At 41.0% G+C, this 24309-nt stretch overlaps 1 protein-coding gene across 1 annotated transcript in view; it reads right to left on the reverse strand.

Annotated features, from left to right (window-relative positions):
* Positions 1-6213: 6213 nt before the first annotated feature.
* UGT3A1 (UDP glycosyltransferase family 3 member A1) overlaps positions 6214-24309 on the reverse strand; it is a 25521-nt gene continuing 7425 nt past the window's right edge. Inside the window, exons 3-7 of the mRNA XM_040262327.1 lie at positions 21910-22024; positions 19059-19590; positions 12646-12877; positions 8158-8377; positions 6214-7798 (exon numbers count right to left, since the gene is read on the reverse strand). Coding sequence (XP_040118261.1) covers positions 7522-7798; positions 8158-8377; positions 12646-12877; positions 19059-19590; positions 21910-22024 — 1376 coding nt within the window. The 3' untranslated portion in view covers positions 6214-7521. The remainder of the gene's footprint in view (positions 7799-8157; positions 8378-12645; positions 12878-19058; positions 19591-21909; positions 22025-24309) is intronic.

The following is a 24309-nucleotide window of genomic DNA, read 5'->3' on the forward strand; positions in this document are numbered from 1 at the left end:
CAGCAGTACGTGAACCGTGAACTCCCTGATGTTCAAGCTGGTTTTAGAAAAGGCAGAGGAACCAGAGATCAAATTGCCAACATCTGATGGATCATCGAAAAAGCAAGAGAGTTCCAGAAAAACATCTACTTCTGCTCTATTGACTATGCCAAAGCCTTTGACTGTGTGGATCACAATAAACTGTGGAAAATGCTGAAAGAGATGGGAATACCGGACCACCTAACCTGACTCTTGAGAAATCTGTATGCAGGTCAGAAAGCAACAGTTAGAACTGGACATGGAACAACAGACTGGTACCAGATAGGAAAAGGAGTACGTCAAGGCTGTATATTGTCACTCTGCTTATCTAACTTCTATGCAGAATACATCATGAGAAATGCTGGACTGGAAGAAACACATGCTGGAATCAAGATTGCCGGGAGAAATATCAATAACCTCAGATATGCAGATGACACCACCCTTTTGGCAGAAAGCTAAGAGGGGCTAAAAAGCCTCTTGATGAAAGTGAAAGAAGAGAGTGAAAAAGTTGGCTTAAAGCTCAACATTCAGAAAACAACGATCATGGCATCCAGTCCCATCACTTCATGGGAAATAGATGGGGAAACTGTGGAAACAGTGTCAGACTTTATTTTGGGGGGCTCCAAAATCACTGCAGATGGTGATTGCAGCCATGAAATTAAAAGACGCTTACTCCTTGGAAGAAAAGTTATGACCAACCTAGATAATATATTCAAAAGCAGAGACATTACTTTGCCGACTAAGGTCCGTCTAGTCAAGGCTATGGTTTTTCCTGTGGTCATATGTGGATGTGAGGGTTGGACTGTGAAGAAGGCTGAGCGCCGAAGAATTGATGCGTTTGAACTGCGGTGTTGGAGAAGACTCTTGAGGGTCCCTTGGACTGCAAGGGGATCCAACCAGTCCATTCTGAAGGAGATCAACCCTGGGATTTCTTTGGAAGGAATGATGCTAAAGCTGAAGCTCCAGTACTTTGGCCACCTCATGCGAAGAGTTGACTCATTGGAAAAGACTCTGATACTGGGAGGGATTGGGGGCAGGAGGAGAAGGGGATGACCGAGGATGAGATGGCTGGATGGCATCATGGACTCGATGGACGTGAGTCTGAGTGAACTCCAGGAGATGGTGATGGACAGGGAGGCCTGGCGTGCTGCGATTCATGGGGTCGCAAAAGTTGGACATGACTGAGCGACTGAACTGAAAATACAACCCAAGGAAACCTGTCTGAAACAGAAACAGACTCACAGAAATAAATAAGGACATAGTTTTCAAAGAGGGTAGGGGTATGCGGGGTTGGGGAAGAGAGGAATTAGCAGATGCTAACTATTATATTCAGGTATGACCTAAATCAAATCCCTTATGACTATACAGTGGAAGTGAGAAATAGATTTAAGGGACTAGATCTGATAGATAGAGTGCCTGATGAACTACGGAATGAGGTTCATGATATTGTACAGGAGTCAGGGATCAAGACCATCCCCATGGAAAAGAAATGCAAAAAAGCAAAATGGCTCTCTGGGGAGGCCTTACAAATAGCTGTGAAAAGAAAAGAAGTGAAAAACAAAGGAGAAAAGGAAAGATATAAGCATCTGAATGCAGAGTTCCAAAGAATAGCAAGAAGAGATAAGAAAGCCTTCTTCAGCAATCAATGCAAAGAAATAGAGGAAAACAACAGAAGGGGAAGGACTAGAGATCTCTTCAAGAAAATTAGAGATACCAAGGGAACATTTCATGCAAAGATGGGCTCGATAAAGGACAGAAATGGTCTGGATCTAACAGAAACAGAAGATATTAAGAAGAGGTGGCAAGAATACACAGAAGAACTGTACAAAAAAGATCTTCATGACCCGGATAATCACGATGGTGTGATCACTCACCTAGAGCAAGACATCCCGGAATGTGAAGTCAAGTGGGCCTTAGAAAGGTTCACTACAAACAAAGCTAGTGGAAGTGATGGCATTCCAGTTGAGCTGTTTCAAATCCTGAAAGATGATGCTGTGAAAGTGCTGCACTCAATATGCCAGCAAGTTTGGAAAACTCAGCAGTGGCCACAGGACTGGAAAAGGTCAGTTTTCATTCCAATCCCAAAGAATGCCAATGCCAAAGAATACTCAAACTACCACACAATTGCACTCATCTCACATGCTAGTCAAGTAATGCTCAAAATTCTCCAACCCAGGCTTCAGCAATACGTGAACCGTGAACTTCCAGATGTTCAAGCTGGTTTTAGAAAAGGCAGAGGAACCAGAGATCAAATTGCCAACATCTGATGGATCATCAAAAAAGCAAGAGCTCCAGAAAAACATCTATTTCTGCTTTATTGACTATGCCAAAGCCTTTGACTGTGTGGATCACAATAAACTGTGGAAAATTCTGAGAGAGATGGGAATATCAGACTACCTGACCTGCCTCTTGAGAAATCTGTATGCAGGTCAGGAAGCAACAGTTAGAACTGGACATGGAACAACAGACTGGTTCCAGATAGGAAAAGGAGTACGTAAGGCTGCATATTGTCACCCTGCTTATTTAACTTATATGCAGAGTATATGATGAGAAACGCTGGGCTGGAAGAAACACAAGCTGGAATCAAGATTGCCGGAAGAAATATCAATAACCTCAGATATGCAGATGACACCACCCTTATGGCAGAAAGTGAAGAGGAACTAAGAAGCCTCTTGATGAAAGTGAAAGAGGAGAGTGAAAAAGTTGGCTTAAAGCTCAACATTCTGAAAACGAATATCATGGGATCTGGTCCCATCACTTCATGGGAAATAGATGGGGAAACAGTGGAAACAGTGTCAAACTTTATTTTGGGGGGCTCCAAAATCACTGCAGATGGTGACTGCAGCCATGAAATTAAGACCAACTGAACTGAACTATTATATATATAGAATGGATAAACAACAAGTTCCTACTGTCTAGCAGGGAACTATATTCAATATCCTGTGATAAACCATTATGGAGAAGACTATGGAAAAAAATATATATATATCAGTCAGTTCAGTTCAGTCACTCAGTCATGTCTGACTCTTTGCAACCCCATGAATCACAGCACACCAGGCCTCCCTGTCCATCACCAACTCCCAGAGTTCACTCAAACTCACGCCCATTGAGTCGGTGACACCATCCAGCCATCTCATCCTCTGTTGTTCCCTTCTCCTCCTGACCCCAATCCTTCCCAGCATCAGAGTCTTTCCAATGAGTCAACTCTTCGCATCAGGTGGCCAAAGTACTGGAGTTTCAGCTTTAGCATCATTCCTTCCAAAGCACACCCAGGGCTGATCTGGTTTAGAATGGACTGGTTGGATCTCCTTGCAGTCCAAGGGACTCTCAAGAGTCTTCTCCAACACCACAGTTCAAAAGCATCAATTCTTCGACACTCAGCTTTCTTCACAGTCCAACTCTCACATCCATGCATGACCACTGGAAAAACCATAGCCTTGACTTGACAACTATTGTTGGCAAAGTAAGGTCTCTGCTTTTCAATACGGTATCTAGGTGGGTCATAACTTTTCTTCCAAGGAGTAAGCGTCTTAATTTCATGGCTGCAATCACCATCTGCAGTGATTTTGGAGCCCCCCAAAATAAAGTCTGACACTGTTTCCACTGTTTCCCCATCTATTTCCCATGAAGTGATGGGACCAGATCCCATGATCGTCGTTATCTGAATGTTGAGCTTTAAGCCAACTTTTTCACTCTCCTCTTTCATTTTCATCAAGAGGCTCTTTAGTTCCTCTTCACTTTCTGCCATAAGGATGGTGTCATCTGCATATCTGAGGTTATTGATATTTCTCCCGGCAATCTTGATTCCAGCTTGTGTTTCTTCCCGTCCAGCATTTCTCATTATGTACTCTGCATAGAAGTTAGATAAGCAGAGTGACAATATACAGCCTTGACGTACTCCTTTTCCTATCTGGTACCAGTCTGTTGTTCCATGTCCAGTTCTAACTGTTGCTTCCTGACCTGCATACAGGTTTCTCAAGAGGCAGGTCAGGTGGTCTGGTATTCTCATCTCTTTTAGAATTTTCCACGGTTTATTGTGATCCACACAGTCAAAGGCTTTGGCATAGTCAATAAAGCAGAAATAGATGTTTTTCTGGAGCTCTCTTGCTTTTTTGATGATCCAGCAGATGTTGGCAATTTGATCTCTGGTTCCTCGGCCTTTTCTAAAACCAGCTTGAACATTTGGAAGTTCACAGTTCACATATTGCTGAAGCCTGGGTTGGAGAATTAAGCATTACTTTACTAGTGTGTGAGATGAGTGCAATTGTGTGGTAGTTTGAGCATTCTTTGGCATTGGCATTCTTCGGGATTGGAATGAAAACTGACCTTTTCCAGTCCTGTGGCCACTGCTGAGTTTTCCAAACTTGCTGGCATATTGAGTGCAGCACTTTCACAGCATCATCTTTCAGGATTTGAAATAGCTCAACTGGAATTCCATCACCTCCTCTAGCATTGTTTGTAGTGATCCTTTCTAAGGCCCACTTGACTTCACATTCCGGGATGTCTTGCTCTAGGTGAGTGATCACACCATTGTGATTATCTTGGTCATGAAGATCTTTTTTGTACAGTTCTTCTGTGTATTCTTGCCACCTCTTCTTAATATCTTCTGCTTCTGATCGTAATTTCTGTCCTTTATATATATACAGTTCATTTCAGTCACTCAGTCGTGTCCGACTCTTTGCGACCCCATAAATCGCAGCATGCCAGGCCTCCCTGTCCATCACCAACTCCCAGAGTTCACTCAGACTCACACCCATTGAGTCAGTGATGCCATCCAGCCATCTTATCCTCTGTCGTCCCCTTCTCCTCCTGCCCCCAATCCCTCCCAGCATCAGTCTTTTCCAATGAGTCAACTCTTCGCATGAGGTGGCCAAAGTACTAGAGTTTCAGCTTTAGCATCATTGATTCCAAAGAACACCCAGGACTGATCTCCTTCAGAATGGACTGGTTGGATCTCCTTGCAGTCCAAGGGACTCTCAAGAGTCTTCTCCAACACCACAGTTCAAAAGCATCAATTCTTCGGCACTCAGCCTTCTTCACAGTCCAACTCTCACATCCATACATGACTACTGGAAAAACCATAGCCTACATATATACATAAATAAATAACTGAACCACTTTGATATCCAGCAGAAATTAACACAACACTGTAAATCATTTATAAAATACATTTATAAAAAATACATTTATAAAAATGTATTTATAACTGAAATACATTTATAAAAAATATCCTTTGTGTGTATTAAATTAAGGCCAAATCCCATTCAGATATACAATTGTTCCAGTACAGTTTGCTGAAAAGATTTTTCTTTTTCCATTGAATTGTCTTTGCACTTTTGTCAAAAATCAACAGAACATATGCAGTGGGTCTATTTCAGAATTTTCAAGATGTGCCTGCTGCAGTTGCCACAAAGAGATCACAGAGACTTTGTATTTCCTGCAATGGGAGCCAACAAAGGACTGTGATCAGAGAGTGATGAGATCAGATTTCCATGCTATCAAGGCCATGCTGGCAGCCAGCTCTGCAGAGGATACTTGAAGGGAACAAGCTGGAGGCCTCATTCTGGCTCAGTGACTGCTATTGGTCAGATTTCCTGGACTGGGACAGAGCCTAGAAAGCAGCAGAAAGGGTTGGCTTCACTGAGTTACCTGATCATCAGGGAGGATTTTGTGGTGAAAGCAGGAAAGAGGGAGTTACCAGCCAGGGAGCCTCATCCTTAGGTCTCTGTGTTGCCTATGAGGGGAATAAAACTCTGGTCATTCATTCCAGTGACAATCCAGATAGGGCTGCATGTCTGTCCCTCAAGAAATTTACATCAGAGACCAGTTTACGAGATTTCATTAAGAATTATAGAAATAAAACCTTATCTCTCACACACACAGACACACTCACTTCTGCATCTGACATGCTTCTGACTGTGTGAGACTCCCTTGCAGCATAAGAACTCACAGAACTGGTAGACACTGGGCACCCACTTCTCCATACAGCCAGGCAGACTCCATCCCAACATTAGCAGGTGTGGTCTTTTCCTATCTCTGCAGGGAGCATTTGTAGTAACTGCTTCATGTTTTCCTTTGAACTATTTTGACATGTGATTAACAACCCAGAATTAAGCAACCTAAAATTGCAGTTGCCAGGGCTATCTCTTGTTTCTAACATTTTCTTCATCATGTTTTAATCCACTGGATACCACATGAAACTTTTAAGGAGGAATTTAATTCCATTTCAGAATGCAAAAGCAAACAGGAAGACAGGATCACTGAAGGTAAAATATTTCATGAGAGCAACAAACCAGAGAGGCAACTTAGAAGAACAGTACAGGACAGGTGTTGAAAAAAAAATTTTTTTTTAAGCTACAGACAGCAGGATGAGTCACTACCCCAGCTCTCCACCACGTCTCCAGGCTGTGTCCAGGAAATAAAAAAACACTTTAAAACTCCAGAGTGTTTAAGCCACTCTTTTTCTAGCTTCTGTTGCTAGCAACTGAATATCATCCCTAAGGGTTTACCACATGTAGGGGTGTTCTTTGCTAGGTGGGATGGCAGATGGAATGTTTCCTGTATCAAGAGGTTTGGGCCAGCCATGGCTCCTGGACCTAAGGCCCCAAGCCTTGCATGGCGGTTCCATTTCTCCACTTAGGTTTTTGTAACCCTAATTATTCAAGTGGGGATCTTGAGGACGGAACATTGAAACGTGGGCAACAGGTGGCCTCAGCTGTGGACCAAAGGCAGGCTCCAAGCCTGAGAGTGAAAGAGATGCTCTGCGCAGGAGGGGACCAAGTCCTCACAGGGGTGTCCCTGCCAACCTGCAGGACAGAGGCCAGGCTTCCTCAGCTGTGAGGTGAGATGAAAAGGAAATGCAAGAGGAAGGCTGACAAGGAAGAACTGACCAAACAGCTCGAGTGAGTTTTATGAAAAGTGAAAGAGAAATGGGGAAAGAGCCTGAGAAGGCTCCTGGACAAGGGAGGCTGAGTCGTCAGAGCACCATGTGCAGAGATCACAAGGTTAGCAGGGAGCAGGCTGGGCTGAGGAGAGGCGTCCCTTGGTCAGGGACAATCCAGAAACTCAAGTGTAGATTCAGACACAAAAGTAGACATGGGCTGCTAGAACCTTGATGGTGGTTAAGGGAAAGCTGGTGGCAGGGGCGGGGGTGGGGTGGGGTATCATTTAACCTGTGTGGAATGTTAGTTTGGAAAGATGAGTAGAGTTCTGGAATTGGAGGATAATGATGTTTGCGCAGCTGAGTGAATGTACTTCATGCCACTGAACTACTACTTAATGATTAAAATAGTAAATTGCATGTGATGTATTCTTTACCACAGTATCTTTAAAAAGCACCCTAAGAGTTCTTCAGAAAGATTTCTAAATAGAGACAAAAAGTAGGGGAAATGCGTGTTCTATCATCAAGTGAAAGTGAAGGGGAGGAGGCAAGTACAGTGCTGGGGGAAGACTTCAAAGAACCAGTGGCTCCCCAGCACACCTTCTCCAAGGTTCCACTTGGCCTCAGGCTTTTTTTAGTTTCCTGGCCCCGCACAGCCACCTGGCCACCAGGCCCAGTAGCTTCCCACAGAGCCACACAGTGCCCAGGGTGACCATCAGCAGGAACAAGAGGACGTCCAGTAGGTACTGCTCATACCACGGCTGCTGGAAGGCATGGGGTTTGAGGTGAGCTGCACCCCCTGTCTGGAGGATATGGTCGATCCAGCCCACCAGCCGCTGGGCAGGGGTCAGGGGCTGCGAGCGCGCGATGATGCTGGTGGCCTCTGCAGCAGATTTGTACCTGTCAACAGAGACAGAGGGGAGGTGTTAACTCAAGTGGTCTCAGAAGTCTTAGAGACATTGTATCACACACACATGCACACACATACTTTCTACCATAGGCACAGAAGACTTCCTTTCAAGGAAAATTGTTGGCCTGGTCTTGCCACTGTCCAACTGGGTCTGCTTGAAAAGTTCAAATTGAATCCTGCACGCAAAGACCCATGCTTAGTGCTGAAAGTGCCAACATATAAAAGTACACCCATATTATTCTGTGTCATGGAAGTTTCAGCTTTTACTGCAATAAGACCCACGTGGTGCCCATCATGGCTTATGCCTCCATCAAGCATTAAGGAACCACAAGCCCCGAGAGCTGCACACCTCTTGTCTTCCATGACTTGCTTCATCTTCAGAGCCAATGTCTCAGCCTTCATCTGCTCTAACTTGATAGAGACACCAAACTTTCTGGTTTCTACTCGGAGCAGGTTTTCATCCTGGTCTTCAAAGACAGGAATCCCCACCATGGGCACACCATGCTGGATGGTCTCCATGATACTATTCATCCCACCATGAGTGACAAAAAGGCGGATGCGAGGGTGCGCTGTTGCAAATTAGAAAGAGAGCAGGACACCTCAGGATGAAAGTTTCAGGACAACAAGGAAAGCAACAAGGGCAAAAAGAATGTAAAAAGGGATCTCAACATGCTGTGAAAAAAATGAATTTACTGACTTATCTCAGGACACATTCAAGGGTGAATATTCTAAGACACAGATTCTGCTCTTGTCTCTGTACAGAAACGTCTCACCTCAGCCCTAATCCATCTAAGACTCAGAACCCAGGGAAAGCTGCAGAGAAGAGTGAAAAGCAAGGCATATTCCTCCCCCCATCTATTCACCCATCCGTCCATCCATCCATCCGACCATCTCTACCCTGTCTCTTTGCTTCTCATCTCTGTTCCCTCTCTATTACTTTCTCACACAGTCATTCTCTACGTCTCTGTTTCTCTCTCTCTTTCTGTCTCTTTGTCTTTAGCTCACTTGATCTTTTTCTCTCTGGGTCTCTCCCTCTCTTCTCCACTACCCATTCATTTCTCATTTATTTGAATTCTTAACACTATCATTGACATAACAACTCATGTGGCATTTATAAAACTTAACACTACAAGTATTTTCTCCTCAATTTTATGAGAAATCTTTAAGGTAGGGAATAATGGACCATACATTTCATTATTTCCAGTTCCTCTTTGCCTACCTCACCCTTACTTTTGCCGTTGTTCAGTCACTCAGTCACATACAAGTCGTTGCAATGCCATGGACTGCAGCATGCCAGGCTTCCCTGTCCTTCACCATCTCCCACAGCTTGCTCAAACTCATATCCATCAAGTTGGTGATACCATCCAATCATCTCGTCCTCTGTTGCCCCTTTTCCTCCTGCCTTCAATCCTTCCCAGCATCAGTGTCTTTTCTAATGAATCGGCTCTTCGCATCAGGTAGACAAAGCATTGGAGCCTCAGCTTCAGCATCAGTCCTTCCAATGAATATTTACTATTGATTTCCTTTAGGATGGACTGATATGCTTGCAGTCCAAGGGGCTCTCAGAGTCATCTCCAACACCACAGTTCAAAAGCATCAATTCTTGGGTGCTCAGCCTTCTTTATGGTACAATTCTCACATCCATACATGACCACCGGAAAAACCATATATGGATATTTGTAGGCAAAGTGATGTCTCTGCTCTTCAATACACTGCCTAGGTCTGTCATAGCTTTACTTCCAAGGAGTAAGCATCTTTTAATTTCATGGCCACAGTCACCATCTGCAGTGATTTTGGAGCCCAAGAAAATAAATTCTGTCACTGTTTCCATTGTTTACCCATCTGTTTGCCATGACATGATGAGATCGGATGCCATGATCTTAGGTTTTCTGAATGCTGAGTTTTAAGCAAGCTTTTTCACTCTCCTCTTTCACTTTCATCAAAAGGCTCTTTAGTTCCTCTTCACTTTCTGCCATAAGAGTAGTATCATCTGCATATCTGAGGTTATTGATATTTCTTCCAGCAATCTTGATTCCAGCTTCTGCTGCATCCATCCTGGAATTTCACATGATGTACTCTGCATAAAAGTTAAATAAGCAGGGTAACAATATACAGCCTTGACCTACTTCTTTCCTCCTTTGAGCCAGTCTGTTGTCCCATGGCCAGCTCTAACTGTTGCTTCTTGACCTGCATACAGGTTTCTCAGGGGGGCAGGTAAGGTGATCTGATATTCCCATTTCCTTAAGAATTTTCCACAGTTTGTTGTGGTCCACACAGTCAAAGGCTTTAGCGTAGTCAATGAAGCAGAAGTAGATGTTTTCTGGAACTCTTTTGCTTTTTTATATGATCCAACAGATGTTGGCAATTTGATCTCTGGTTCCTCTGCCTTTTCTAAATCCAACTTAAACATCTGGAAGTTCTTGGTTCATGTACTGTTGAAGCCTAGCTTGAAGGATTCTGAGCATTACTTTGCTAGCGTGTGAAATGAGTGCAACTGTGTGGTAGTTTGAAGGTTCTTTGGCATTGCCCTTCTTTGGGACTGGAATGAAAACTGACCTTTCCCAGTCCTATGGCCACTGCTGAGTTTTCCAAATTTGCTGACATATTGAGTGCAGCACTTTCACAGCATCATCTTTTAGGATTTGAAATAGTTCAGCTGGAATTCCATCACCTCCCCTCCTTTGTTCCTAGTGATGCTTCCTAAGGCCCACTTGACTTCACATTCCAGGATGTCTGGCTCTAGGTGAGTGATCACACCATCGTGGTTATCTGAGTCATGAAGATCTTTTTTGTATAGTTCTTCTGTGTATTCTTGCCACCTCTTCTTAACGTCTTCTGCTTTTCTTAGGTCCATACTATTTCTGTCCTTATTGTGCCCATCTTTGCATGAAATGTTCCCTTGGTATCTCAAATTTTCTTGAAGAGCTCTCTAGTCTTTCCTTTTCTATTGTTTTCTTCTATTTCTTTGCACTGATCACTGAGGAAGGCTTTCTTATCTCTCTCCTTGCTTTTCTTTGGAACTCTGCATTCAGTTGGATATAGCTTTCCTTTTCTCCTTTGCCTTTCAGCTATTTGTAAGTCCTTCTCATACAACCATTTTGCCTTTTTGCATTTCTTTTTCTTGGGGATGCTTTTGATCGCTGTCTCCTGTACAATGTCACGAACCTCCATCCATAGTTCTTCAGGCATTCTATCAGACCTAGTCCCTTTAATCTATTTGTAACTTCCACTGTATAATCGTAAGGGATTTGATTTAGGATATAGCTAAATGGTCTGGTGGCTTTCCCTACTTTATTCAATTTAAGACTAAATTTGGCAATAAGGAGTTTCTGATCTGAGCCACAGTCAGGTCCCAGTCTTGTTTTTGCTGACTGTATAGATTTTTACTTCGGCTGCAAAGAATATAATCAATCTGATTTCGGTATTGACCATCTGGTGATGTCCATGTGCAGAGTTGTCTCTTGTGTTGCTGGAAGAGGGTGTTTTCTATGACCAGTGCATTCTCTTAACAAAATTCTGTTATCCTTTGCCCTGCTTCATTTTGTACTTCAAGGCCAAACTTGCCTGTTACTCCAGGTATCTGTTGACTTCCTACTTTTGCATTCCAATCCCCTAAGATGAAAAGAACATCTTTGTTTGGTGTTAGTTTTAGAAATTCTTGTAGGTTATCATAGAACCATTCAACTTTAGCTTCTTTGGCATTAGTGGTTGGGGCATAGACTTGGATTACTGTGATACTGAATGGTTTGTATTGAAAACAAACTGAGATCATTCTGTCATTTTTGAGTCTGTACCCTTATTGACAGAAAACTAAAACAAATGTTAGTGAAGAGTTCATTTCAAACTCTGCCTCTCAATAGGGATGTGAATCAGAATCCACTTGGTTTCTTTGGAAGGGGGACTTCTTTTCCCTACCCCATGCCTTCTTAATTCAATGTTCAGAACTCTCTATCTTAAATCCCCAATATGTTTTTGAACCACAGGTTTGGCTATGACCCTCTGATTCAGTCAATGTGGCAGTGAAGAGTGTCCAAAAAACAGTAAAGAGACAAAGAAAACCTTTTTGGATGTAATGATCTCTCTGCTACAAAAGGATTTGATGAACCAAATAACCAGCTGTGAGATTACTCAGTTTGGCATATAGACGTTATGGCACACCCTTCAGACACCACCAGCATCAACTTTGTAAATGTATGAGTTGCTCACATCTGTAGTACTAAGGAGAATGTATTAATATGTATGGACATATGTTTGTATAATGGCACGTGGCTGAAAAGGAGAATGGGGTGGCAGAGGGTAGTTCAATAGCATCACCAAGTCAATGGACATGAATTTGAGAAAACTCTGGGAGATAGTGGAGGACAGAGGAACCTGGCATGCTGCAGTCTTTGGGATTGCAAACAGTTGGACATGACGGAGCAATTGACCAACAACAAATAACGTGGCTGAACAAGGGCTCAAGAGACCATAGGAAACAGTGACAGTGTGCCCCCTTATATGAGTTCTCAGACAAACTGTTGACAAATCATCTTGGATTGTGTTTGAGCAACCCTCTTTAGTGCCAGATAAGGTATGGTCAAAATAAACTGAAAGTGATATCACTTCTGGCTGCAGGTATCAGAAATGGAAAAGAAGAGGAAATGCTGTTTGGGGCATTTTGAAAGTATAGCCTGATTTCTCAACAACTCCAGTTTGGCTGTTCCATTCCTTGGAATACTCACCTTCATTTATCAGCTGCTTCTTCTCATGTGAACAGGATTGCCTAACTAGAGGTCAGAGCCCTAATGAACCCCAAAGATACATAAGGATGAGAGAAATAGACTTGGAAAGTCCTTACCCAAGAGGTCATTCTGAGGAAGCCAGTCCATGATTTTTACGTTTGCTGCCAATTTGACATCTTTGGGCCAATGAGAAGGCTTACACTTCCATATCACCCCTTGAGGGAGACGAGCAAAGGCAGCATGCATCTCCTTGAGAATCTCCTGGGACTGATATCTGCTCACAATGGAGCCTAAGGCCACAAGGACAAAACCAGAGTCTCCAAATTTGGCAATGAAATTCTCAAGTTCCTAGAGAGAGGTAGGAAAGGAAAGGAGGTGAATAATGTTGTCAGTGAAAGCCTAGACAGCCAAAAGATGAAAATCATCTATTTACTGAACATACTCTCCTGTTAACAGTTAGAGTTCAGTGCCTTGAAACTGTTCCCGTAGCCTCTACAACAGCTCAATTCCCTCTGCACCAGGCTCAGATCCTCTGGACAGATGGCCTTGAAGAAATTTTTATGAAACCTTGGGACACATTTTCCCGTATAAATACTTTAAATACTCACAAATGGAAGTGAAGAGAGCTTTAGGTAACCAGCCATCATATTGGTGCACATTGCACATGAGGTCCTTAAGACTGCAGCACCAGTGTCTAGACCCAGAGCTTTCATGTGTCACAGTGTTTTATGGAAGAGGAAAGTTGAAGTGGTGGGACTCTCTTTCTTCATTGAAAACATGACCCCAGTACCAGAGTCATCCTCAACCCTCATTCTAGATCCAGGCAGATATGGTCATTTAGGAGTATTCCAATGTCAGATCAGAGAAGCTAGAGCCTGGGGGAGTGCAGTCTGCCGTCCTGGCCCATTAGGGCCTGGTGGGCCTTCTGGGGACTGAGGTAGACAGGCTGGGAGAATATTCTGCTGTGTGTCTTCTTCATATTCTTTTTAGAAACCTGTATAGCTTCTTTGTTGAGGTATGTGTTAAGGTTTGTGGACCATTTTTTTAATTGATTTTTTTGTGTGTTGTTGAGTTCTAAGTATTCTTTGTATATTCTTAACATCAGTCTTTACCAGGTAGGTTTTTGGCAAATATTTCTTTCCAATCTGTGGTTTCTCTCCTGATTCTCTTGACAAGGTCTTTCTCAGGACAGATAATTTCTGTGGTACATATACACAATGGAGTATTACTCAGTCATTAAAAAGAATACATTTGAATCAGTTCTGATGAGATGGATGAAACTGGAGCCGATTATACAGAGTGAAGTAAGCCAGAAAGAAAAACACCAATACAGTATATTAACACATATATATGGAATTTAGAAAGATGGCAATGATGACCCTGTATGCAAGACAGCAAAAAAGACACAGATGTGTATAGCGGACTTTTGGACTCAGAGGGAGAGGGAGAGGGTGAGATGATTTGGGAGAGTGGCATTGAAACATGTATAATATCATGCAGGAATCGAATTGCCAGTCTATGTCCGATGCAGGATACAGCACGCTTGGGGCTGGTACACGAGGATGACCCAGAGAGATGTTGTGGGGAGGGGGGTGGGAGGGGGGTTCATGTTTGGGAACGCATGTACACCCGTGGTGGATTCATGTCAATGTATGGCAAAACCAATAGAGAATTGTAAAGTAAAATAAAAAAAAATGCTGAAAAAAAAATAATTTCAATTTAACACACTTGTTAACTCTTCTAATGTACCTATTAACTCTTTCTTTCATAGAATATATCCTAGGTTTTATGTCTAAAAAGTAATCACCAGACTCTATTTCTTAGAGTTTTTCCTATGTTATCTTCTAGGTATTTTATTGGAGAAGGCAATGGCAACCCACTCCAGTACTCTTGCCTGGAAAATCCCATGGATGGAGGAGCTTGGTAGGCTGCAGTCCATGGGGTCGCTAAGGGTCAGACATGACTGAGCGACTTCACTTTCACTTTTTACTTTCATGAATTGGAGAAGGAAATGGCAACTCACTCCAGTGTTCTTGCCTGGAGAATCCTAGAGACGAGGGAGCCTGGTGGGCTGCCATCTATGGGGTCACACAGAGTCGGACACAAGTGAAGTGACTTAGCAGCAGCAGGCATTTTGTACTTTTCCATTTTGTATTTAAGTATATTACCCATGTTTTGTTAATTTATGTTGAGCAGGTAAGGTCTGAGTCTAGATTCAATTTTTTTGGCACGTAAATGTCCAGTTGCTCCAGCACTGATTGTTGGAAAGTATCTTTTCTCCATGGTATTGCCTTTAATCCACTGTCAAAGATCAGCTGACTAAATTCATGTGCATCTTATTTGTCTATTATTTTTCTAAGACCACACTGTCTTGATTACTGTCCTTCACAGTAAGTGGTAAAGTTGAGTAATGTCAGTTCTTCAGCTTTGTTCTGTCTTCAATATTGCATTAGCTCTTCAAGCTTTTTGCCTCTCCATACAAATTTGAGGATCAGTTTGTCAATATTCACAAAATAACTTAATGAGATTTTGATTGGGATTTACAATGAATCTTTAGATCAAACTGAAGAGAACTGACATCTTGACAAATTGAGTCTTCCTATCCATTAAAATGGAATATCTCTCCATTTATTTAGTTCTTTGATTTTTTCCATCTGAGTTTTGTATGTCTTCTCATATAAATTTTATATATATTTTATTAGATTTATTTTTAAGTATTTCATTTTGCAGAATACTAATATAGGTGGTGCAGCAGTAAAGAATCTGCCTGATGATACAGGAGATGCAAGTTCGATCCCTGGGTCAAGAATATTCCCTAGAGAAGGAAAATGATTATTCTTGCCTGAATAATCCCATGGACAGAAGGGCCTGGTGGGCTACAGTTCATGGGTTTCAAAGAGTCGGACATAACTGAGCATGCATGCAATATATAAGATTATGTTTTAAATTTCACATTCCCCCTGAACATTGCTAGTATATAGGAAACATACATTAAACATATATTCTGTGACATTGCTATAATTACTAATTAGTTCCAGGAGTTTTTTCTTGACTTTTCTCGATTTTTACATGGACCATCCTGTTATCTGTGAATAAAAACAGTTTCATTTCTTCCTTCCTAATATATATGATTTTTGTTCCTTTTTTTTTTTTTTTCTTTTTTGGTCTTACTGCTTTAACCAGGACTTTCACTAGAAGTTAAAAAGAACTGGTTGTGGCCAGTCAGCCAGCATTAGCTCCAGGATCCCCTGGGGTTCTGCAGTCAATGGCATCATGACCCAACCTTGCCAACCAGCAGCTGCTCCACAAAGCAAGGCCTGGCAACCAACTGGACCAGGGTCAAGTCACACCTACCAGACCATCCACAGTAGTCAACCTGGCACAACAGAAGAATCCATGCAGCCCACATAAGGGACAGTCCTAGAAAATATAGCTCTGGTAAGCAGGGAGGGGGATGTGCACTGCTGTGACATATAGGATGATTCCTATGAAAGATCCCTTCTCCAAGGTCAGCAGAAGTAACCAACCTAACAAGTACATAGAAATGAAAATAGCAAATTAGGCAAAATAAAGTTTCAGAGGAATATGATCCAAGCAAGTATTCATAAATAAGATAAAATACCAGAAGAGTTAAGTGAAGTAAATATAAGCAATCTACCAAAATAAGGAAAAGAATTCAAGATGATGATCATAGAGATGATCAAACAATTCAGGAGAAGAATGCATAAACAAATTGAGAAGTTAGAAGTTTTTAACAAAAAGTTAGAAAATATGAAGAAGTACCAAATAAAGGTGAAAAATATACTAACTGAAGTGAAAAATGCACTAGAAGGAACTGACAGAGTAGATGATACAGAGGGATCGATCAGTGAACTGGAAGACAGAGTAATGGAAATCACTGAAGCTGAACAGGAAAGAAAAAAGAATCAAAAGAAATGAAGACAGTTTGAGAGACCTTGGGGACAATATCAAACATACTAACACTTTGTAGTGGTCCAGAAGGAAAAGAGAGAGAGAAAGAGGCAGAGAACATTTATGAGGACATAATAGCTGAAAACTTCCCTAACCTGGGAAATGAAATAGACATCCAGGTACAGGAATCACAGAGAGTCCCAAACAGGATTAACCCAAAGAGGACCATACCAACGCACACTGTAATTAAAATGGCAAAAGTAAGGAGAGAATAATAAATGCATCATGGGAAAAGCAACAAGTTATATACAAAGGAACTCCCATAACAGTATCAGCTGATTTGTCAGCAGAAACTCTGCAAGCCTGAAAGGAGTGGCACAACATATTCAAAGTGATGAAAGGGAAAAATCTACAAACAAGAATACTTTCATTTAGATTTGATGGAGAAATCAAAAGTTTTACAGACAAGCAAAAAGCTAAGAGAGTTCAGCACCACCAATCCAGCTTTACAAGAAATGTTAACAGGGCCTCTCAAAACAGAAAGGAATAGGCCACAATTAGAAACATGTAAATTATAAAAGGAAAAATACATTGATGAAAGCAAATATACAGTAAAGGTAGTAAATCAACCGCATGCAAAGCTAGTATGAATACTAAAGGACAAAAGTAGTAAGATCATCTATTTCCACAAGAAGCAGTTAAGACGTACATAAAACCAAAAAAGAAGTAAAATATATTGCAAGAAAACAGTTATGAGGGGAGAGGGAGTAAAAAATCAGACTTGATAAAATGCATTTGAAATTAAAACTAGCAACTTAAAATAATCACGTAATGGATTGCTATATACAAACCTCACGGTAATCAAAAATCAAAAATCTATAATAGATACACACACAAAGAGTAAGAAATTTACACATAACACTAAAGATAGTCATCAAATTATAATGGAAGAGAACAAAAGAAGAAGAAAAGAACAAAAAACTATGAAAACAACCTTAAAACAACAAAACAGCAATAAGTACATACCTATCAATAATTACTTTAATGTAAATGAATGAAATACTCCAAACAAAAGACATAGAGTGGCTGAATGGATACAAAAACAAGACCCATATATATTCTTCCTATAAGAGACTTACTTCAGATCTAAAACCACACACAGACTGAACGTGAGAGAATGGAAAAAGGTATTCCATGCAAATGGAAATCAAAAGAAAACCAGGGTAGCAATACTTACATCAGACAAAATAGACTTTAAAACAAAAACTATAATAAGAGAAAAAGAAGGACATGACATAATGATCGAGGGATTAATCCAAGAAGAAGATACAAAATTATAAATATACATGTACCCAACATGATGTTGTTGTTTTGTTGTTTAGTCACTAAGTCGTGTATGACTCTTTGCAACCCCATGGACTGTAGCCTGCCAGGATCCTCTGTCCATGGGATTTCCCAGACAAGAATACTGGAGTGGGTTCCCATTTCCTTCTCCACGGGGGATCTTCCACTTAAATACATAAAGCATATATTAACCAACATATGTTGAAGATGTGGGAAAGTTTCAACACTTACACACTATTGTCAGGAAAGCAAAACTGTGCAGTCACTATGTAAAATAATACAGAGAATCATCAAAAAATCAAAAATAGAACTAATAAAATAATCCAACAATCCTAGTTTTGTGTATATACATAAATGAATGGGAATTATGATCTGAAAGAGATATCTATATTACCATGCTCATTGAAGAACTCTACACAATAGCCAAGATGTGGAAACAACCTAAATGTCCATCAAAAGATGAATGCTTAAAGCAAATGTAGTATAAACATCCTCTGTAGTATAAACGCCCTCTTTCCCTTCTGCCTTCAACCTGCCTTCAGTCCATGGGGTCACAAAGAGTTGGGCATGACTTGGTGACTGAACAACAACAACAGTATAAACATACAATTAGCTTGCATTATTTAGCTTTGTAAACAAGGAAATTTTTCAATATGTGAAAACATGAATGAACCTTGAGGTTCATTTCATGCTAAATGAAATGTCAGTCACAGAAGGGCAAATATTGCAGGATTTCACTGGTATGGGGTTCAGGATGGGGAACATGTGTACACCCGTGGCGGATTCTTGTTGATGTATGGCAAAACCAATACAATATTGTAAAGTAATTAGCCTCCAATTAAAATAAATAAATTTAAATTTTAAAAATAAATAAATAAATGAAGTATCTAAAATAGCCAAATTCATAGAATCAAAACGTGGAAGCTGGTTTCCAGGGACTGGAGGAGGGGAAAATGGGTAGCTACTTTCCAGTGCAGGCAGGGTTTCAGTGAACCAGAAAGAATAGGATCTAGAAATCTGCTATATCACATGGCACTGATAGTCAATAATAATGCGTTGCACTGTTAAATACTTGTTAAGAGGGTAAATCTCATATTAAGTGTCTTACAACAGAAAAATAAAATACAAAATAGAAAAATTAAATTAAAAGGTATATACTAGGTGTTTTGCCTATCTCACTCTACTTAAATTCCAGGATCCCAGTGGCAGGAGCAGACACCAACTCTGCACTGAAGACCTCTGCATGAAATCCACACTCTCAGGTTTTACTTACCTGTGGTACTGGTTTAATAGGTTTGACCATTAAGCCTCCAACATTCACAGTGTTGGGAAACAGAGGCCGAGCAAATTCAAAGGCAAAGTCAGAATTGACAAACCACAGCTCTGCTTTCTTTAGAAGATGAGATAAAACTGGCCTAGAACCTTCCTGGAAATGCTCTTTGATGGTGTTGTCAAAGGTAGAGTATATTTGCCACTGCTCCACAGAGAAAACAAGTGACATCAGAAAATTCTTTACTCTACCCCAGAAGTCCATATGGTCAGTTAGGAAAGACTGGAATACTGGAACATAAGACAAGGGGCTTGGCAGGCCAAAGTCCAGTCTGCTAACTACTGTGGGAAGAATGGACACAAACATCTTCCCAAGTTTCTCAGCAATTAGAAATGAACATAAGTCAAAGGTATCAACAACTATCAGGTCGAAATTCTCATTCTTTAAGGAATCCATGATATCACGTCTCCTTAGCAAATAACTGCATCGAGTCCCAAGTATTTCCATTAAATTTAGAAAGTGTTCAGATTCTTTTCTGTAAGAAAAAAAAATTAATAACAAATACTCACTGGAGGTCTTAATTTCACAATATTTAGAATAATCTTCAGCTCAAAGAAAACATCCCAGTTAAGAAAGACCATATCTGACAGCCTATTTTTACCCACCAATTTTACTACTGTCCAAGAAATATCCTCTACTCTACCACTCTGGTCCAAGTATTTCTACTTCCTAAAATATACTCACTTCTTCCCCTCTCCTTTCTTTGACCAATCCAAATTCACCTACCATCATGCCAATTCAAGGTCCTTCTGCTTTGGGAGCCATCTCTGACTGTAGCAAATCTCATGGTTCCATGTCTATTTGATATATTCTGTGATGTTCTGTTTCATTTTCACCTGTATACTGACTTATGAGCGACTGTCTTGTTTCCCAGCCAAGCTGTGGAAGTAACTTCATTACAGAGTCCATCAATACTGATGATGATCTTGCTTTTTTAAAAACCATCTTATATATCCTGCATCTGATAGCTTGTCTCACACAAAGAACTTCCTGATACTAATATTAGAATCCAAATTCTAAACTGAACATGAGATTTATATCCTTCTAATGTAAAGTTAAATGACTTAGAACAAACAAAAATGAAACTTTGTTTGAAACTTGTTAACAGTCTTTCTGCTTTATGCTCACTGGGGTATTTATAGAAGTTAATGCTCAATTTTTACTGACACCAAATTAAGGCTCATTTATTACCCTATTCCAGGAACTATTCTCCACCAAGTCAAAGTTTTCCCATCACTGCCTGCAAAGAAAATGATCCTTTTTGTATAGTCCAGGGAAAAATAGACAAGAATGTTTGTGGCCAGAGATCACATGTACAGGTATTTTGAAGACCTGTGGGCCTCCTAGTCTAGCAAAGGACTGAAAGAATCAATGGCTCAGCAAACCCATAACCTGTACAATACTACACCATGTCAGCCCACTTAAAGAAGGCCAATAAGCTTGGTAATTCATTAGCAATATGCATTAGATCTATTAGATCTCTTGCATTAGCAATAGATCTCTACCTGCTCTTTAGAATCAATGTTGAGTGATGGTGATTAGCTGAAATTATCCTCTATTATATTTTTTAAAGATTCTATATAAAGAATGATTGCCAAATATCAGGGTAAATTCAAAATAGGAAGTACAAAGTCCTCAAAAGTAGAACATTAATCCTATCTGAAATTAAGTTGATTCATTGAAAAAGATTATAAGACAACACTGTGTGGTGTCCCCATGAACTATAGCCCACCAGGCTCCTCTTTCCATGGAATTCTCCAGGCAAGAAAACTGGAGAGGGTAACCATTCCCTTCTCCAGAGGGTCTTCTTGACCCAGGGATTGAACCCAAGTCTCCTGCATTGCAGGTGGATTTTTTACAGTCTGAGCCATCAGGGAAGCCTTGTGCTCCACCATATTTAACATGTGTGTGTGTGTAGAACCAGTCTTCAAAGAAATCAATTTGCAAGACAAGAAACAAGAAACAAGACTTAAAAAACATAGGCCTAACAACACAAGACAACACAAAGTTTCAAATGAGTACTTTAGATCAGATCTCTTAAAGTGGAGAGAATTTGATCTTCTAGTTTTAGAAAGTAAGAAAGTTTTAAGAAAAAGTCAGATTTGAACACAACCTTGATAATGAGTAGAATTTTTAAAGAAAGAAGGGGGGTGGGTTAAGCCACTACAATTAGCCAACTGAGGCATGGATTTTGTCTTTCCTCTTATATGTCAAAGATAAAGAACTTTCTATATATCCCAGATGATGACAAAAACTCTCAGACTCATCTCTCACTGTGCTTCATCAAGGTATTTGAGGTACTTTTAATGTATTTAAAAGAGAAGCATTTTAAGGTATGAAAAAAAATCAGTGTTCATGATGAGTGTTTTTCCATTCTTGAATTTATATAAGAAGAATGGAGAAAAAATAAGTATAAAATGGTGGGTAGGGTTTGTTTATCAACAATGAGAAATTAAGTTGTCTATCCCTCCTTCTGTGTTGGGGAGAGTATACACAAAGTCTATAAGTGATGTATCGCCAACAAGATCCAGGAGCAACAATTCCTCACAATTATCTGCCACAACTAAAAGCAGAAATTCATGCTTTTCATGGAAAAAGGACAGTATACAGACTAGATAGTATGAAAATCATCAGCTCCATCCATCCACCCACCACCCCATATCATTCATCCTTCTCTCCATCCATTTATCCATCAACTCATCTATTGCTCTTAAACTTATTCCCAGTATCCATGTATCCATCCATTTATTTGTATCACTAAAATAGTAGGTCTTTCATTGAGAGAATAAATTACCTGTTGTGCAAAGCTTCTGTCACAAACAAATCCAGACGTTTCCTTACTTCATTTTCAAGATCTCCAGATGAATGCCAACTGATGACCTGGAATGAGTGTTCCTCTTTTTCTAAATCTAAGAAAACACCAACAGGGAAATATTTAATATGTCACATAACTCAGATCAATATTAGCATGATATCATAGTCTACTTATTGCAATAATTTTATATATATTTAGACGTTTGCTTTTTCAATTTGTTCTTGCCCTCTCATTCCTTTAATCATATGACAATACTTATTAAGAACTTTACAAATATTTAGTCACTTTTATTTGATTTAAAGTGCTAGAGTTTCCATTTAAAGCCTTTGGTTAAAGGTATTCCTCATTTTATGGGTGAGAAAACAAAGATGACTGGGGTGTCAAACAAACTCTCAAGGATGCACACGTGGTAAGTAGTATACTTTGTATTTAAGTTACATATAAATGTGTATATAATATATACACATATATTTGTGCACACATACATGCTATGAAAAAAAAAATTAGGTCAACATACAGTGGGGAGGATTCTGGGAAGATGATAGAGTAGGAAGTAACAAAAATCTGTCTCTCCACCTAAACAACAAATGCACTGACAGAATCTTCTAAAATAATTATTTTGGAACTTGTAGTCCATAGAGGGCTTGCAACTTCCAGGGTGAAAACATCAATAAAATTGACAGATATTTAGCTAGAAATACTAAGAAAAAAAAGAGAGAGAGAATACTCAAATTACTAAAATCCAAATTGAAAATGGTGTCATTGCCAATTAATACAGAAATTAGTATTATAAGAAATATTGTGAACAACTGTCAACCAACAAATTGGATAATCTAGATGAAATTTTAAAATTCCTAGAGACATAAAACCAATAGTAAATCACAAAGAAATAGAAAATTTGAATAGATTTATAAGTCATAAGGAAATTAAATCAGCAGTCAAAACCTCTCAATAAAATCAAGTCCTGGATCCAAAAGTTTCACTAGTAAATCCTACCAAACATTTAAAGAAGAAATACCTCTTCTCAATATGCTGCTGCTACTGCTAAGTCACTTCAGTTGTGTCCGACTCTGTGCGACCCCAAAGATGGCTCCCCCATCCCTGGGATTCTCCAGGCAAGAATACTGGAGTGGGTTGCTATTTCCTTCTCCAATGCATGAAAGTGAAAAGTCAAAGTGAAGTTGCTCAGTCGTGTCTGACTCTTAGCGACCCCATGGACTGCAGCCTACCAGGCTCCTCCGTCCTATTCCTTCTCAAATTGTTCCAAAGAGTTGAACAGATGGAAACACTTCCAAACTCATTTTATGAAGCCAGCATTTCCCTGTTACCAAAGCCAGACAGTTCCGTACAGTTCAGTCATGCACTCGTATCCAACTCTTTGCGACCCTATGGATTATAACACACCAGGCTTCCGTGTCCATCACCAACTCCTGGAGCTTGCTCAAATTCATGTCCATCGAGTCGGTGATGCCATCTAACCATCTCATCTTCTGTCGTCCCCTTCTCCTCTGCCTTCAATCTTTCCCAACATCAGGGTCTTTTCTAAGGAGTCAGTTCTTCGCCTCAAGTAGCCAAAGTATTGAGGTTCGGCTTCAGCATCAGTCCTTCCAATGAATATTCAAAACTGATTTCCTTTACAATTGACTGGTTTGATCTCCTTACAGTCCAAGGGGCTCTCAAGAGTCTTCTCCAACAGCACAGTTTGAAAGCATCAATTCTTCAGCATTCATCTTTCTTTATAGTCCAATTCTCATATCCATGCATGACTACTGGAAAAACCATAGCCTTGACCAGATGGACTTTTGTTGGCAAAGTAATGTCTCTGCTTTTTAATATGCTGTCTAGGTTGGTCATAGCTTTTCTTCCAAGGAGCAGCATCTTTTAATTTCATGGCTGCAGTCACCATCTGCCATGATTTTGGAGCCCAAGGAAATAAAATCTATCACTGTTTCCATTGTTTCCCCCATCTGTTTGCCATGAAGTAATGGGATCAGACGCCATGATCTTTGTTTTTTTGTTGTGTGGAAGGAGGCGGAGGCGCAGGAGGAAAAGGGGGAAGCGGAGAGCGCCGGCCCCGGAGGGCGGGAGGAGGCGCGGCCACAGCGGGAGGCCGAGGCGCGGCGCGGCGGGGCGCCGGGGCGAGCAGCGGCCGAGCGAGCGCGGGGCGCACCGAGGCGAGGAGGCGGGGAAGCCCGCCGCCGCCGCCGCCGCGCCCGCCCCTTCCCCCCGCCGCCCGCCTCCTCTCCCCCCCGCCCGCCCGCCCGCCGCCTTCCTCCCTCAGCCTTCCTTCCCCACGGCCGGCCGCCTCCTCGCAGCCCCGGAGCTGAGGCCGCCGCGGCCGTGGCGGCCGAGCCCTCAGTCATGGCCTCGGGCGACACC

This window comes from Oryx dammah, unplaced genomic scaffold, assembly GCF_014754425.2.
Source record: "Oryx dammah isolate SB20612 unplaced genomic scaffold, SCBI_Odam_1.1 HiC_scaffold_20, whole genome shotgun sequence".
Taxonomy (NCBI): domain Eukaryota; kingdom Metazoa; phylum Chordata; class Mammalia; order Artiodactyla; family Bovidae; genus Oryx; species Oryx dammah.